This window comes from Hyalella azteca, unplaced genomic scaffold, assembly GCF_000764305.2.
Source record: "Hyalella azteca isolate HAZT.00-mixed unplaced genomic scaffold, Hazt_2.0.2 contig15760, whole genome shotgun sequence".
NCBI lineage: Eukaryota > Metazoa > Arthropoda > Malacostraca > Amphipoda > Hyalellidae > Hyalella > Hyalella azteca.
This window is the reverse complement of record NW_025945599.1, coordinates 339,634-353,067: the sequence shown is the minus strand read 5'-3', so window position 1 is coordinate 353,067 and position 13,434 is coordinate 339,634. Positions and strand designations below refer to the sequence as shown.

At 39.7% G+C, this 13,434-nt stretch overlaps 1 protein-coding gene across 1 annotated transcript in view; it reads left to right on the top strand.

Annotated features, from left to right (window-relative positions):
* Positions 1-13,429, top strand: part of LOC108677706 (NPC intracellular cholesterol transporter 1) — a 59,482-nt gene extending 46,053 nt beyond the window's left edge. The window contains exons 14-22 of the mRNA XM_018165972.2: positions 465-660; positions 1,219-1,347; positions 2,223-2,350; positions 3,220-3,474; positions 4,349-4,438; positions 5,035-5,587; positions 6,201-6,415; positions 6,863-7,077; positions 7,463-13,429. Of these exons, the coding sequence (XP_018021461.1) occupies positions 465-660; positions 1,219-1,347; positions 2,223-2,350; positions 3,220-3,474; positions 4,349-4,438; positions 5,035-5,587; positions 6,201-6,415; positions 6,863-7,077; positions 7,463-9,098 (3,417 nt within the window). The 3' untranslated portion in view covers positions 9,099-13,429. The remainder of the gene's footprint in view (positions 1-464; positions 661-1,218; positions 1,348-2,222; positions 2,351-3,219; positions 3,475-4,348; positions 4,439-5,034; positions 5,588-6,200; positions 6,416-6,862; positions 7,078-7,462) is intronic.
* The last annotated feature ends 5 nt before the right edge of the window (positions 13,430-13,434 follow it).

Genomic DNA, 13,434 nt, shown 5'->3' with positions numbered 1-13,434 from the left:
TCGAACGTTGATGAGTCTAATAACACAATTATAATGAGTTTAATGCGTGACTATAATTAGATGAATGACACAACCTTGATGAGTCTAATGACACAATTATAATGAGTTTCATGTGTTAACTATAATCAGATGAATGACTCAAACCTAACGAGTCTAATGACACAATTATAATGAGTTTTATGTCATAATTAACTATGATATGACCAATGAGTATAATGACACAAATACATTGAGCCTAATGGCCCAATTATTTTGAGTCTTATGACAAAGTTATGATAGATTTTTGTTATTATTATTGATCTCGCTGCCTCTTGCCTTGCTTGCCAGCTGACGAGGCAACAAGAGGTGGCGCTTATGGCCATCATCATAATTTGACCTCTCCACCATCATCATAACTTGATGTTTCGGCCATCATCATAATATGACGTGTATGGCCATCATTATAATATTAATTTTCTGTGAAGGTGTCGACGAAGGTGACGCTGGGGCTGGGCGGCGTGCTCATCGTGCTGCTGTCGGTGTTCGCTGCCGTGGGCTTGTATGGCTTTGCTGGGGTGCCATGCACGATGCTTATCATCGAAGTCATACCATTTCTGGTGCTGGCTGTTGGTGTTGATAATATCTTCATCTTGGTTGAAGCTTACTCAGCCCTCGATGCTAGTGAGTCAGCATTAACACTTCCTGCATCATTCATAATCAGCATTTATATATAATACTTTACTACTTTCAAACTAATCCTTATCAAATTTTTCCTTTATTTTTTTTTGAGATTAACTCGACCTTCTTTGAGCTTTTTTTATTATTATACGAACTGAATTTCATTGAATAATTCCTAGATTCTGAGTGTTGCATCAAATGTTTTTTTTAATAAGTCAGTTTATCCAGTTTCTCGTTCTCTTGTTTTTGCTTACAAGGGGTTTACCTCTGCTAGCATCCCGTCACTGCTTAGTCAAATTTCTATGAATGATATTTGGATTTAGGCTGTTTAATAGTATCCATACATAGGTAAACATTTGTTCTAATCAGTGAAATTTTAAAGTTTTTTCCCTTAATAATTGTATTGCCCTGTAGGTGCACTGTTGCAGTTCAGTCAAATTCGCAGTAATGCTTCAGGATTTAGAGCGTCTCATATCTCATATACTTTTACAAACATCTATTTACTAAAGTAAATTTTAAAGTTTTTTATTCCTTAACTCATGACAGTTTTATTGTGCACAGGTGAGCTGTCGCAGCTGAGCGGCGCCGCCCGTGACCGCAAGAGGGCGCAGCTGATGGGCGCCGCCGTGGGCGACGTGGGACCGTCCATGCTCTTGTCGTCCCTGTCGCAGGCCTGCTGCTTCTTCCTGGGTTAGTTGACTGGCCCTCGTTAATGACGGCAGATGAAGATACTAGTCACATCTTGATAATTATCTATTCGCTAAAAAAATGAAAAATAATACTGGGGACCTGGTTAAAGATTTACTGCTGTTTACTGAGGACCTGGCAAGGATTTACTGCTGTTTACTGAGGACCTGGTCAAAGATTTACAGCTGTTTACTGAGGACCTGGGCAAGGATTTACGGCTATTTTAAATAAATAATCCTACTCAAGTTTTGAAAGATGAAGCGACATATCGCTGTGTCTTATCGGTTGCTCATGAAATCAGTTTGCATTATCATCTGTTGTTTTGTTATTTGCAAAAATTTATTGTTATTATTTGTAAAAATCTTTTAATCAATAACTTTTGTAGTGATTGACCTTCCATGCATTTTTAGGTGAATTAAATTTGAAGTTCATGTCTCGCTGGATATTCAATATAGCGAGTTACATTCATTTTACTATTTATTCATTCATATCCAATTATGTTCATTATATTTTATATGAACGTTTTTAACTGTAAAAACTGCTTCGTTTCTAATGATTATCTTTTATATTGTAATGATCTTATTAGTATTTAGATAGTTTAGTGATGATATTTTCAAGGATGATCTCGGAAATTTGTAGAGATCATTTAACTATCACAATTTTAAGGCTCAGATATTTTAGTGTTGATATTAGATATTTTAGTGATGATCTTGGAAATTTGTAGAAATCATTTAACTATCACAATTTTAAGGCTCGGATATTTTAGTGTTGATATTAGATATTTCAGTGATGATCTTGGAAATTTGTAGAGATCATTTAACTATCACAATTTTAAGCCCTCATGACATTGTATGCTATTAACGGTCGCTTGTGTGCAGGTGCCTTGTCCGACATGCCAGCAGTGCGGGCGTTCGCGCTGTACGCGGGTATGTCGCTTCTCATCAACTTCGTCCTGCAGATGTCGCTCTTCGTCGCGCTCTTCTCCTTAGATGTTCGCAGAGAAGAGGTATACATTTACGCCTGTGTGCCATCGTCATTCTCTTCCATACTGATAATAAATTAGATGTTCGCAGAGAAGAGGTGAACATTTACGCCTGTGTGCCATCATTGTTCTCTTCCATATTGATAATAAATTAATTATATATAATGTATTTTATCGACCCTTTTATCACAAAGGTCACCAAAATGAATGAATTACAGAATTTTGTTATCGGACCGATAAGAATATTCATGGTTAGCCTACTGCAGTAGTTAGTTTAGTCGCTGTTGTGATCTAAAAACTTCGTAACGGTTCAACCTAAGCCCGTACTATCAAAACTTGAATACACTGTAATAGTTAGTTTAGTCGATGTGATGATCTAAAAACTTCGTAACGTTTCTATCTATCAAAACTTGAATACACGTAGCGGGCGATTTCTCGTCTGTGATTGGTGTGCTTAGATGACGTAGTTAAAAGCTATGATTTTGATTGTGCGCCACGCAGCGTTACATTTAATCCTAAGGATCTTAAAAATGTATACGCTAGTCAATTTCATGGTAGTTATCTGTGTAATTTATTTGCGGTTATATTTATTTGTTATCCGTGTTATTTATGTGCTTATTTATTTATTATCTATGTTATTTATGTGCTTATTTATTATCTGCATTATTTATGTGCTTATTTATTTGTTATCTATGGTATTTATATGTTTATTTATTTGTTATCTGTTATTTATGTGTTCATTTATTTGTTATCTGTTATTTATGTCTTATTATGTATTTGCGTTACAAATAAATTGGCAGCTGTATTAGCGTACATGCGTATTATGTACGCGAGTGTATTATGTACGTGCGTTACATCAATAAATTTACTTCTCTTATAATGTGTGTTATCAGTCCAACCGCGTAGACGTGCTGTGCTGCATCAAGAAGAGCAAGAGCCTAGAAGTGGGCCAAGAGACGCGGTTCTTGCCACGCGTCTTCGAGGAGAACTACGCTCCGTTCCTGATGCGGCCGTGCGTACGAGCCCTCGTCGTGGTCGTCTTCTTGTTCTGGGTGTGCGCCTCCATCGCCATGGTGCCTCATATTAAAGTCGGACTCGAGGAGGAACTCTCCATGCCTGATGATTCTTACGTGCTTAAATATTTCGAGGTGACTGTCTAAATTAAATAGATGCAGCTAGCTTTTTAACCCTTGTCGGATTGCAGATGTTAAAGCCGGGCTCGAGGAGTAGCTATCCATGCCTGATGATTCTTACGTGCTTAAATATTTCGAGGTGAAACTCTAAATTAAATATATTTTGCTAGATTTTTAACCCTTGTCGGTATCCATGCCTGATGATTCTTACGTGCTTAAATATTTTGAGGTGACTGTCTAAATTAAATATATTCAGCTAGTTTTTTAACCCTTATGTGATTGCAGATGTACAAGTGCTCCTAAACTCGGTAGGAATTTAACGTGCAATCAGGTAGTCTGAAATTCGAATGTATTCTTGATGTGCTTTGATATTTCTAGGTGAAATTGGGAATATTATGCTATTAAATGTATTTTCTTATATCTCTAAATATTTCGCGGTTAGAGTTCAAACTATAAATTTTTACTTGTTTAAATAATTTTCTTTTTATATTTTCTAGGTTAGATTTTGATCAAAGTTTAGTTTCTTTTGAACAAGTTTTCTTAGCTCTTGCAAATTCTCAAACCCTAAATTTGTCTAGTCCAGATTCGCTTATGTAGGCCAGATTCGCCAGATTCAGGTGCTTATTCCTGTTTTTCAAGTAAAAATTCTCTTTCTCGTAATTCGAAGCCAGCTACAACAAGACAATCATTGTTGAATTTAAGAACGCTAAGAGTTGTTTATTAGATATCAATTTTTGAATTGTGTTGAAATTTTTTATTCGTGACTGAAGTTTGCTTGAAGTTGCTTGCGTGTTTTCACATTTTATATCACATTTAGCTTCAACAACCAACTTATATTGAGACAAGTTGTTATTGCAGTTTTCTAATGTAGCGATATTTTTACTCGCAGTACCTCGAGAAATACGGCTGCGTGGGCCCTCCCGTATACTTTGTCCTCAAACACGGTTACAACTTCACTGACTACGATATGCAGAACAAGGTATCGTCCACGTGATTTCTCTTGCGTTTTCTTAGCAACATTTATGTATTTTTATGCGTTTCAGATGAGAATTTGAATAAGTTGCTCTAACGTCTTGGTATTGCAGTAATGAAATTAGGTACTTCTGATAACTGCCTATTTGATAAGTAATTACTTGAAATTTGAAATAGTTTCTAAAATGTGATGCTATTCATTTCTAATTGCAACATCTAGTTTTATCTTAAATTAAGTTGGGTCTTTCGAGCAATTAATGGCTTAATTGGTGCATGTTTACTGGCTTTTCTAATGCTTTAACCTTCTACCGCCTGACATGAGTAACCAGAGCAATATTGTCACAAGCCTACTTCCCAAAAAAGGATACGTTCTAGTGAGCGCAAAATGACTTGCACTGATGGTTGCCGCCACGTACGACAACTTTAAAATGTTCTCTGTTGCGTACAAACGTCCTCAGGTTGCCACACTCAATAGTTTTCGTATGATTTAAGTTGAAAGCTATATTCCCAGAGAGTGACATATGGGGGTTAATATTTTTCATCGGACACAAAAACTACAATGCTGATTTACTCCTATTGACGTTAAAAATAACATTGCCGCAGGTATGTTCACATCTTGGCTGCAACAAGGACTCGCTCGTGATCCAGATCAAGCTAGCGTCTCAGGTCCCTAACAGAACATTCATCGCTGTTCCTTCCAGCGCTTGGATTGACGATTATTTTGAATGGAGTCTCGAGCCTCGCTGCTGTCGCCTCTTCGCAAACCAATCCTTCTGCCCCCGAGGATCAGAAGACTCGTTCGTATTCCCTGAACAGGAAGCTGCTTCCTCAACCATCGCACCCACACACGAAGATGGCGGCAGCGACGAGTACAGCTATGGGGATCTCAATGTGGATTATGCAGCGGCAGATGTTGATTTTGTCAACGAGCCTGAGGAGTACGACGAGTATGATTATTCTTACGGGGACCACAATCCCCTCTATAACTATGATCCCCCGAAAACTTCCCCTAAACGCAAAGCAGTGCTAGAAAGTCCCACTACAAAGAAGCCATCTTTTGAAACAACCGCCCGTACTACCACAACCACGATAACTTCTACCACCAGAGCTGCTTCAACATCGCAATCACCTTCATCATCGGAACTCCGCGTGATCGGTAAGCTCACTACTTCACTTATTTCTTATTTGATCCGTGACTGCTGGCAGACTGCTATTGTGTTGTGTGTGGGGTTATGTTAGATGGATTATTTTACATAAATTCATAATTACTTATATGAATTTGTAAATTGTGATAATCTTGGCTGCATGTTTCGATAGACTTTTATGCTCATAATTGCATGTATATTGTAAAATTTTGTCATGCAAAGCCGACGCAGGAATCTGTACGTTATGATGATCTCGGCTGCATGTTTTGATAGATTTTTATGCTCTTAATTGCTTGTATATTGTAAAGTTTTGTCATGCTAAGCCGACGCAGGAATCTGTACGTTATGATGATCTCGACTGCATGTTTTGATAGATTTTTATGCTCTTAATTGCTTGTATATTGTAAAGTTTTGTCATGCTAAGCCGACGCAGGAATCTGTACGTTATGATGATCTCGACTGCATGTTTTGATAGATTTTTATGCTCTTAATTGCTTGTATATTGTGAAGTTTTGTCATGCAGAGCTGACGCAGGAATCTGTACGTTATGATGATCTCGGCTGCATGTTTCGATAGATTTTTATGCTCTTAATTGCACGCATAATGTAAAGTTTTGCTCTGCAGAGCCGACACAGCCACGTGTGAAGCGGTCTGGTCGCCTGGCGTCGGGGCCGCGACGCCGCAAGCAGACAAAGCTGTGCCACAGCTGCCCCATCGACGCGCTGCCCTACAACGAGTTCAGACCAGACCCTGAGCTCTTCAATGAATACATCGCTATGTTCCTTAAAGATAACCCAGACATGCAGTGTCCTAAGGCCGGACACGCTGCTTATAGCCAAGTAAATTTGATAAGAGACATTTTTTTTGTGTTAGTTTAGTGCTTAGAATTTTGCTAGTTGAGTTGAGTCAGTGGACGCAACTACTAATAAGTCACAAGTTCTTTCTATTTGGTATGAGGTAGCTAAAGTTCAGGGTTTTGATTCCATATCTTGAAGATAAATTTGGTATGAAAAGGCAATAATATTTATAGACTCCAGCATCCGTCATTGATCTCATTTTTAAACTCTTAATTTTTAGGCATAAGTTCTCAAACAATAACCGCGCTCATTACACTAATTTCATGAAAGATAATGATCTTATGCAGAGAGAATAATCATTCATTATTTTCAATATTACATATTTAATAAAAAATCCAAAACTGTAGACACAAGAGAATCATCCGTTGTACTAACCTAAATTTTTTACTTGAAACAGAGCGTTAAAAATGATATTTTGACTTTTAACAGAGCGTTAAAATACGTGACGACGCGTCTGGCAGCGACGTGGTGGGTGCGTCAGTGTTTATGACGTACCACACGGTGATGCGCTCATCACATCACTTCTACGAGGCCATGCGCGTAGCCAGGACCATCGCTGATAACATCACGCGAACCCTCAACTTAGTTTCAGAAGACGGCGTTATGGTTCCTGGAGACACTAACTATGAAGTATTCCCGTACAGGTGCGAATTTTGATAAATTTTTTCAGAACTTCTTACATTTCTTGGCTATACCATTCCTGTCTGTTTAGGTGTTTCTTCGTAGTCATAATCAATCTATCGATGAATCTGTTGCTCTTGTTGGGAAATTATTTTGATATTTACCTCGTATGTTGGAAAAACGTTTATTTTGATTTCATTTTTGTGTGATCCTTTTATCATATTCTATGCTACCATGTTCTCTCTATCATGTTTCCATTATATAAGGATTATCCAAAGCTTTTTAAAGAATTCTAATAAACTTTTTAACTATTATTTCGAATAAATAATTAGTAACAAGTGCCATTAAAATGTATGTTAGAAAAATTTCACCTATTTCGCGGTGACTAATATATTCTCTGATTTGCAGTGTGTTCTATGTGTTCTACGAGCAATACTTGACGATCTGGGAAGACACGGTGCGCATGTTGGGTATCTCCGTAATGGCCATCTTCGTGATCACGCTCATCATGATGGGTCTGGATGTGGCGTCCTCTATGGTCATCATGGTCATGGTCGTGCTGATCCTCACGAACCTGGGCGGCCTCATGTACATGTGGGACATCTCCCTCAACGCCCTCTCGCTGGTCAATCTCATTGTTGCCATCGGCATCTCCGTGGAGTTTTGCTCACACACAACGCGTGCTTTTGCTGTGTCTGAAAAAGAGAACAGAATAGAGAGAGCCAAGGCAGCCATCATCAAGATGGGCCCGTCCGTGCTGAGCGGTATCACGCTCAGTGACATGGGAGTCGTCGTGCTAGCTTTTGCCAACTCACAAATTTTCCAGGTGTTCTACTTCCGTATGTACTTCGGCATGGTTGTTATTGGAGCCCTTCATGGCCTCATCCTCCTGCCTGTTGTGCTGAGCTTCGTAGGGCCAAGCAAGAGGGTAGTGAAGCCATCACTTCCCGAGCGAGTTAATAACCCCAGCGGTTCAGTGCAGCTTGACGATATACAAGGCGAGGAACTTGATGATCAGTTCCAGGAGCGACCAAACAATACGTCGACTGCTAGAGTAGCCCAGGTGGCGTCCAAAAAGCGCTCAGTATCTCCGATTGTTGAAGACTTCCCTGAAGACAGCAGAAGTAAGAGTACTCCCGCTACTCCCATTTCTTGCGTGAACTTGAGTTCTGACGGAAGCAAGTCTCTTCGTAGTTCCAAGAGCAACCTTAATGCCAAAGTGCCTCGTGGAGGTGGAAAATATGGTAAACATCACAAGGGCAGTGGTTTGACATTAGATGCCTCAAATGCCGATCAAAACAGCCTCATTGCAGAAGAAGACGAAGGTTGTTTGGAGCAACCGGTATTTTCCTCGAGATATGTTCGAGGCATTGACAATGCTGGGGATGCTAACACCTCTCGTGTCTCGGCTTCAAACTCAAACTTGAGTTTCCGACTTTCCTCCGACTCTAGCCACAGCCTGGGTTGTCGTCCTGTCTCCTCGTCCAACTCAAACATCAGCTTCAGGACCGCTAATTCGGAATCAGGCCACATGCGCCTGTCGGGCAGCGTCCACTCATCGTCTCCTGGTGAGGAGGGCATCGCAGAATCGCGCCCTGTCTCCACCTCAAGTACTCTTAAGAGCACGCGCAGCAGCGTGTCAGATCACGTAAGACCGACTCCTCAGCGTTGGACTGGGGCTCATATTCGATCAAGTGAGCCATCTGAGACACAGAGCGCCACTAATATAAGGAGACTCTCTGCTAATATCAATGTGAATGGCACTTGCAATGGCACACCCAGCAAGAAGAATCTTGCTAATGGGATCGACAACGAGACGAGTTCCTTGATGCAAATTAAAGGTTTCAACCACAATGATTCTACGGTCGAAGGCAGCTTAGCAAACGGCTTTAACAAAGATCCGCCCAGCAGATCCATGAGCAATGATCGCAAAAGACACAACAGCGATCAAGGCTATGCTGCTCGTCTTCACAACTCCACCCCTGCCCGAACCCCCGCCACGCTCGACAGGGGCACAAAGATAACTTCGCGCACGCGAGAATAGTTAGTGTTAGTTCCAGTATATGACACACTGTTCTTTCTGTGTGTTATAATCATATCCTCTTATACCTGGACTGCTATGTTAGGCTCAATGTGATCGTGATATTCTTAGATGCAAATACGACTTATCGTCCAACATCTTGGTCTCGACGTTGAGTTTATGTAAAGAACATTTCTGTGTTCACGTTACACCACTGGTATATATAAGCGTTATGATAGGATAACCCGCGTTGTATATCAAACTATTGCTGATGTTTGTCTTTTGTAAGTCTTTCATTGCAGAATTTTTGAATGCGATGTTTGATGTGACGTATAGTCATTTTGAGATTAATCCCTTAAAGTTTGATTACTAAAATGCATTTGCGATATTTAGTCAACAGCTGCGGTAGTTGATGATGAAGCTGCTGTGCCTTTCCGTTCAGCTTAAGATAGTGCTAAGACTTTAGCTGGGTCTTGGTGTTATTGATAATATCTGAATCTGGTATTTCTATTGTTTTTTGACTAATGTATTGCAGCAGAAGCAAACTATCACAATTCATAAGCTTTACTTAACGCGAACTTCACCACATCCCTTCCGAAATTTTTCGTTACTATTTCATCTTCAAACTAAGAGATCATGCATTGCATTGATGGTTGACACGACGGTGTTGAAGTAGGTTATCGTTTTTTAATATATTATTTTGGTGCCAAAGATATTTAGATTATCTTCGAAATCCTTACTGCGAATAATACCAGTTATCATTAATCTAAACGGAAATCTTGAACACAATACAGTAAAGTCTTTGAGATATTTTCGATAACTAACGTGCTATATTACTGTGCTTGCTCCATCTTATTTCAGATTTAATTTGTTTAACAAATGTCTCAATTTTGTCTATCGTATCTTCGAATGTCTGTTTCTAACCTTTACTTTCTTACATCATGAGCGCGCAGTAAACCGCTCATGCCTTCGACCGTGAATGCTCTTGCTCTCTACAGCAGACCTTTTTAGGAAAATTAATAAATTAAGAAACAGCCTAGGTCCTACGGAAAACTTTTTAAACAGGATATGTTTTTTTTCTCTGGTTGGTTGCCGTCTATGCTCCAGACAAGTTCATCGCGTTACCAGAAAAAGGTTCGCGTGTTTCTCGTTTCTATACTATTAACGCTAGCGTTTCTGTTCACAAGTCGTTACTTCTAACTTTTTGTTGCGTCTTAATTGTAGGTTAATCATTTTCCTTGTATTACTTACTTATATTTATTATTATAATTCAGCCATTACTTCTGGAAGATGAACCGTTTATAGTTTAACTTGAAAGGTTTGTTCGTTTTGCCATCATCAATGCAAAGTTCAAGAGTCTCTGCTTCACTAGGTGGAACTTTGTTGTTAAAGCTCACGTTTTTGAAGCTTAGCCTTTCTTAATATTTATCTAGTGCATCTAGTCGTCTCAGTATAGCGACTAAATAAACATGAGATCAAGTGAGAGAGAAGAATTATATTTCGGCTTACAAAGATGGTATTTTGCGAACGGGATAAATTTTATCTCAAGATCTAAGATTTTTTACTTGTGTCGAGCTGCATCGATAGCAGACAGCTCTGTAACCAACGGCTGTTCCCTCAAATTGCTGCAGAAGTTTTATTGAAATTGTTTATTATTTATTGCACTTGGTTATTTTGTTGATAGTTTCATTAATCTCGCCGTGCTGACTGTTTGTGCGAATTATTTCGTTCCTAAAAGAAGCTTCTACTTGTCAGAATTATTAAAAATTGTTTGCAGTATTTTCTAGTTTCTGGCTTCTAAAAGCTTTTTAAAGAACCTAAATAACATTTTTGGCCGCGTTTTGGGCAGCACCAGGACTGCCGTTGCTATTCATCGAGGTCTGTTACTGGAGATTAGTTTAGATTAGTGCAATGGAATTACTTGCGTTGTATTGTCGGCATGGGTTTATGACAAAAAAATGTTTGCTCCACTGTCGGGTTGAGAATTTAATGCATTTGATGCTCCCATAAACTTAATCAAGATGAATAATTGAATTGAAGATAATGCCGCTTATTGCTCAGCGTCTGGGAAATTTGCGTGGTCAAGTAGGGGCAAAAAGTATTGGACCAAACTCGTATTTAATGTGAGAAACATTGCGAAAAGTTGAAAAATCTCTATTTTTATTATTTTGATAATTGTTATTATTGTCTTCGCGGCCCACAGGGGGTCTTATGTATATGCAAGTTTTTACTGGTATCTAATTTTCTCATTCATATGTCAAAGGTATTTTATATCAGATGGTGTGCATTTATAGGTTTACATTATTTCGGTGTTGCCTGTAAGTTAGGCAGGTTTAATATAATTTCTATCAATGAAAAGCGACGGATGTATGTATTGAAGCGATGATTACTGTTCACCATGCCTGATGAATTTGCATGAATTCGATCTACGGTCCTGAGAATATTTCATTGAATGTATTATTGAACTGGGATCTTTCAAGATACAAAAACTTATCACTGTTTGGAGTAACGTGAGTCCGGTATCATCAGGTGTTGGCGCTTCCAACTATAACCATTGCGATGCATGAACGGAGATTTTTCTACGCCATTAGTCTGTGCTGGTATGGGGACCTTTTGCCCAGCTGAACAATTGAGAGATTCTAAGAGAACAGAATTTCGTAAACGTGACATATATATTTGAAAATAATAGCGTTTTGATACTGATGAGTTGATGATTATAGCATGTGTGAGAAGAAATATTATTTTTCGAACTATTTGTAGCTTATTCATTAATCGAAGATTTGTATGGATTAACGGTTTTCATTAATCCAACGGTTTTCATTAATTAACGGTTTTCATTTAGGACGATAATAAGTGCCACAAGATGAACTCTAAGCAAGCGATTCTTGCATTCACTGCCTCTTTACATTGAGCATTTCATACGAAATGATAGTTATTGCTGTCTGTGGATGCTTTATAAAACATGATTATTAAATATAAAAAAGGCTTGGAATGTTCATCAGTTGATGGTGACAAAGAGTCCTTATTTGAAGTATGCCGTTCACGTGTAGTAAATTCACTTCTTTAGCTCCTGTCTCGACGTTTTACTCCACGAATATTTGGCCAGCCGAGGATTCTGTTCAGGTTATGCGATACGTGATCTTCATAAGTATTTTTTGTTGGAGTTTGGGCATTGTAGCTCTGAATTATAAAATTAATGTATGTACCATTTAAAACCTTGGATATTATAAACATTCTCGGTCGAAGTGAGTGAAGTCGACTTCTCGTGGCCACTTTGCAACTTCCGCTGGGCCAGGCGGTTTCCTTCAGCCCCCGTAGTTGATGAATTGGAAGCTTTGTTTAAATTTATCCATTTCGTTCCATTTACGCCGATCGTATATTTTCGCGCAAGAGATGAACCGCCTGCTATCATCTGCTGGATCAACTGGGCGGACTGCAGCGGAGGACAGGAGGGAGCGACGCTCCACGTTGGGGCGCCGCCAAGCCGAAAACACTGCTGCGCGGCAGACCCGGGTTTTGTGTCCGTGCTTTGGCCCTCCGGGACAAGTCGTCCAGGATGCGTCCATCCACCACGAAGAGGTCCGGGCATCGTATGGGAATTTTCACTGTTCCACGGCCATGAACGCCCAGAGAGCAGTCGCTCCCACGCCCTCTTCTGCGTACAACTGCAGCAGTGGAAGAAGAAGGACGGCGACCACTTAGTGTGCGCTTAGTTGATGCACAAGTGCGCACTAAGTGGTCGCTGTCCTGCTTCTAGTGGACCTTGCAGGCAACGAGCGTGGCAAGAAAACAGGCGCGACGGAGCAGCGTTTCAAGGAGGGCGACGTTGTCGTCAACTGCTGGACAATTCCGTTTACCGATTCACGTGAGGCTTCAAGTGAATCGCACTTCAAGTTGCACATGAAGTCAAGTATTGTTATTAATGTCCTGCATCCTATGTGCGCACCATGTGAACGGTTACATTTTAAACAGCATTAGTTTTAGCGTTCCACACAGGTGCTCTGTAACCGTACAAGCATGAGCACTCCCTGCTATTCATATGCATTAATGTAAGGAGCAAACGCTGCAACGAGGCTATATGGACGTATCTATATTATACTACAACGGCATGGACGGTATAGTTTTAGTAAAGCTTCAATGACACTACGGTGAGACCGTCCTTTTACTCAGATCTCCGTACCCGGTTGAGTAGATATAGAAGCGCAGAGACTATGTTTAGAGTTGATAAATGCCTTATTTATATCACTTGCTCCAGGTCTCTGTTGTTCATCATAAGTTGTGTCCAATTTCGCTTGTTAGTCCGTACTTCCTAACTCATGAGAATATGCCATTTTGTCAATAAATTATATTTATAATGCGT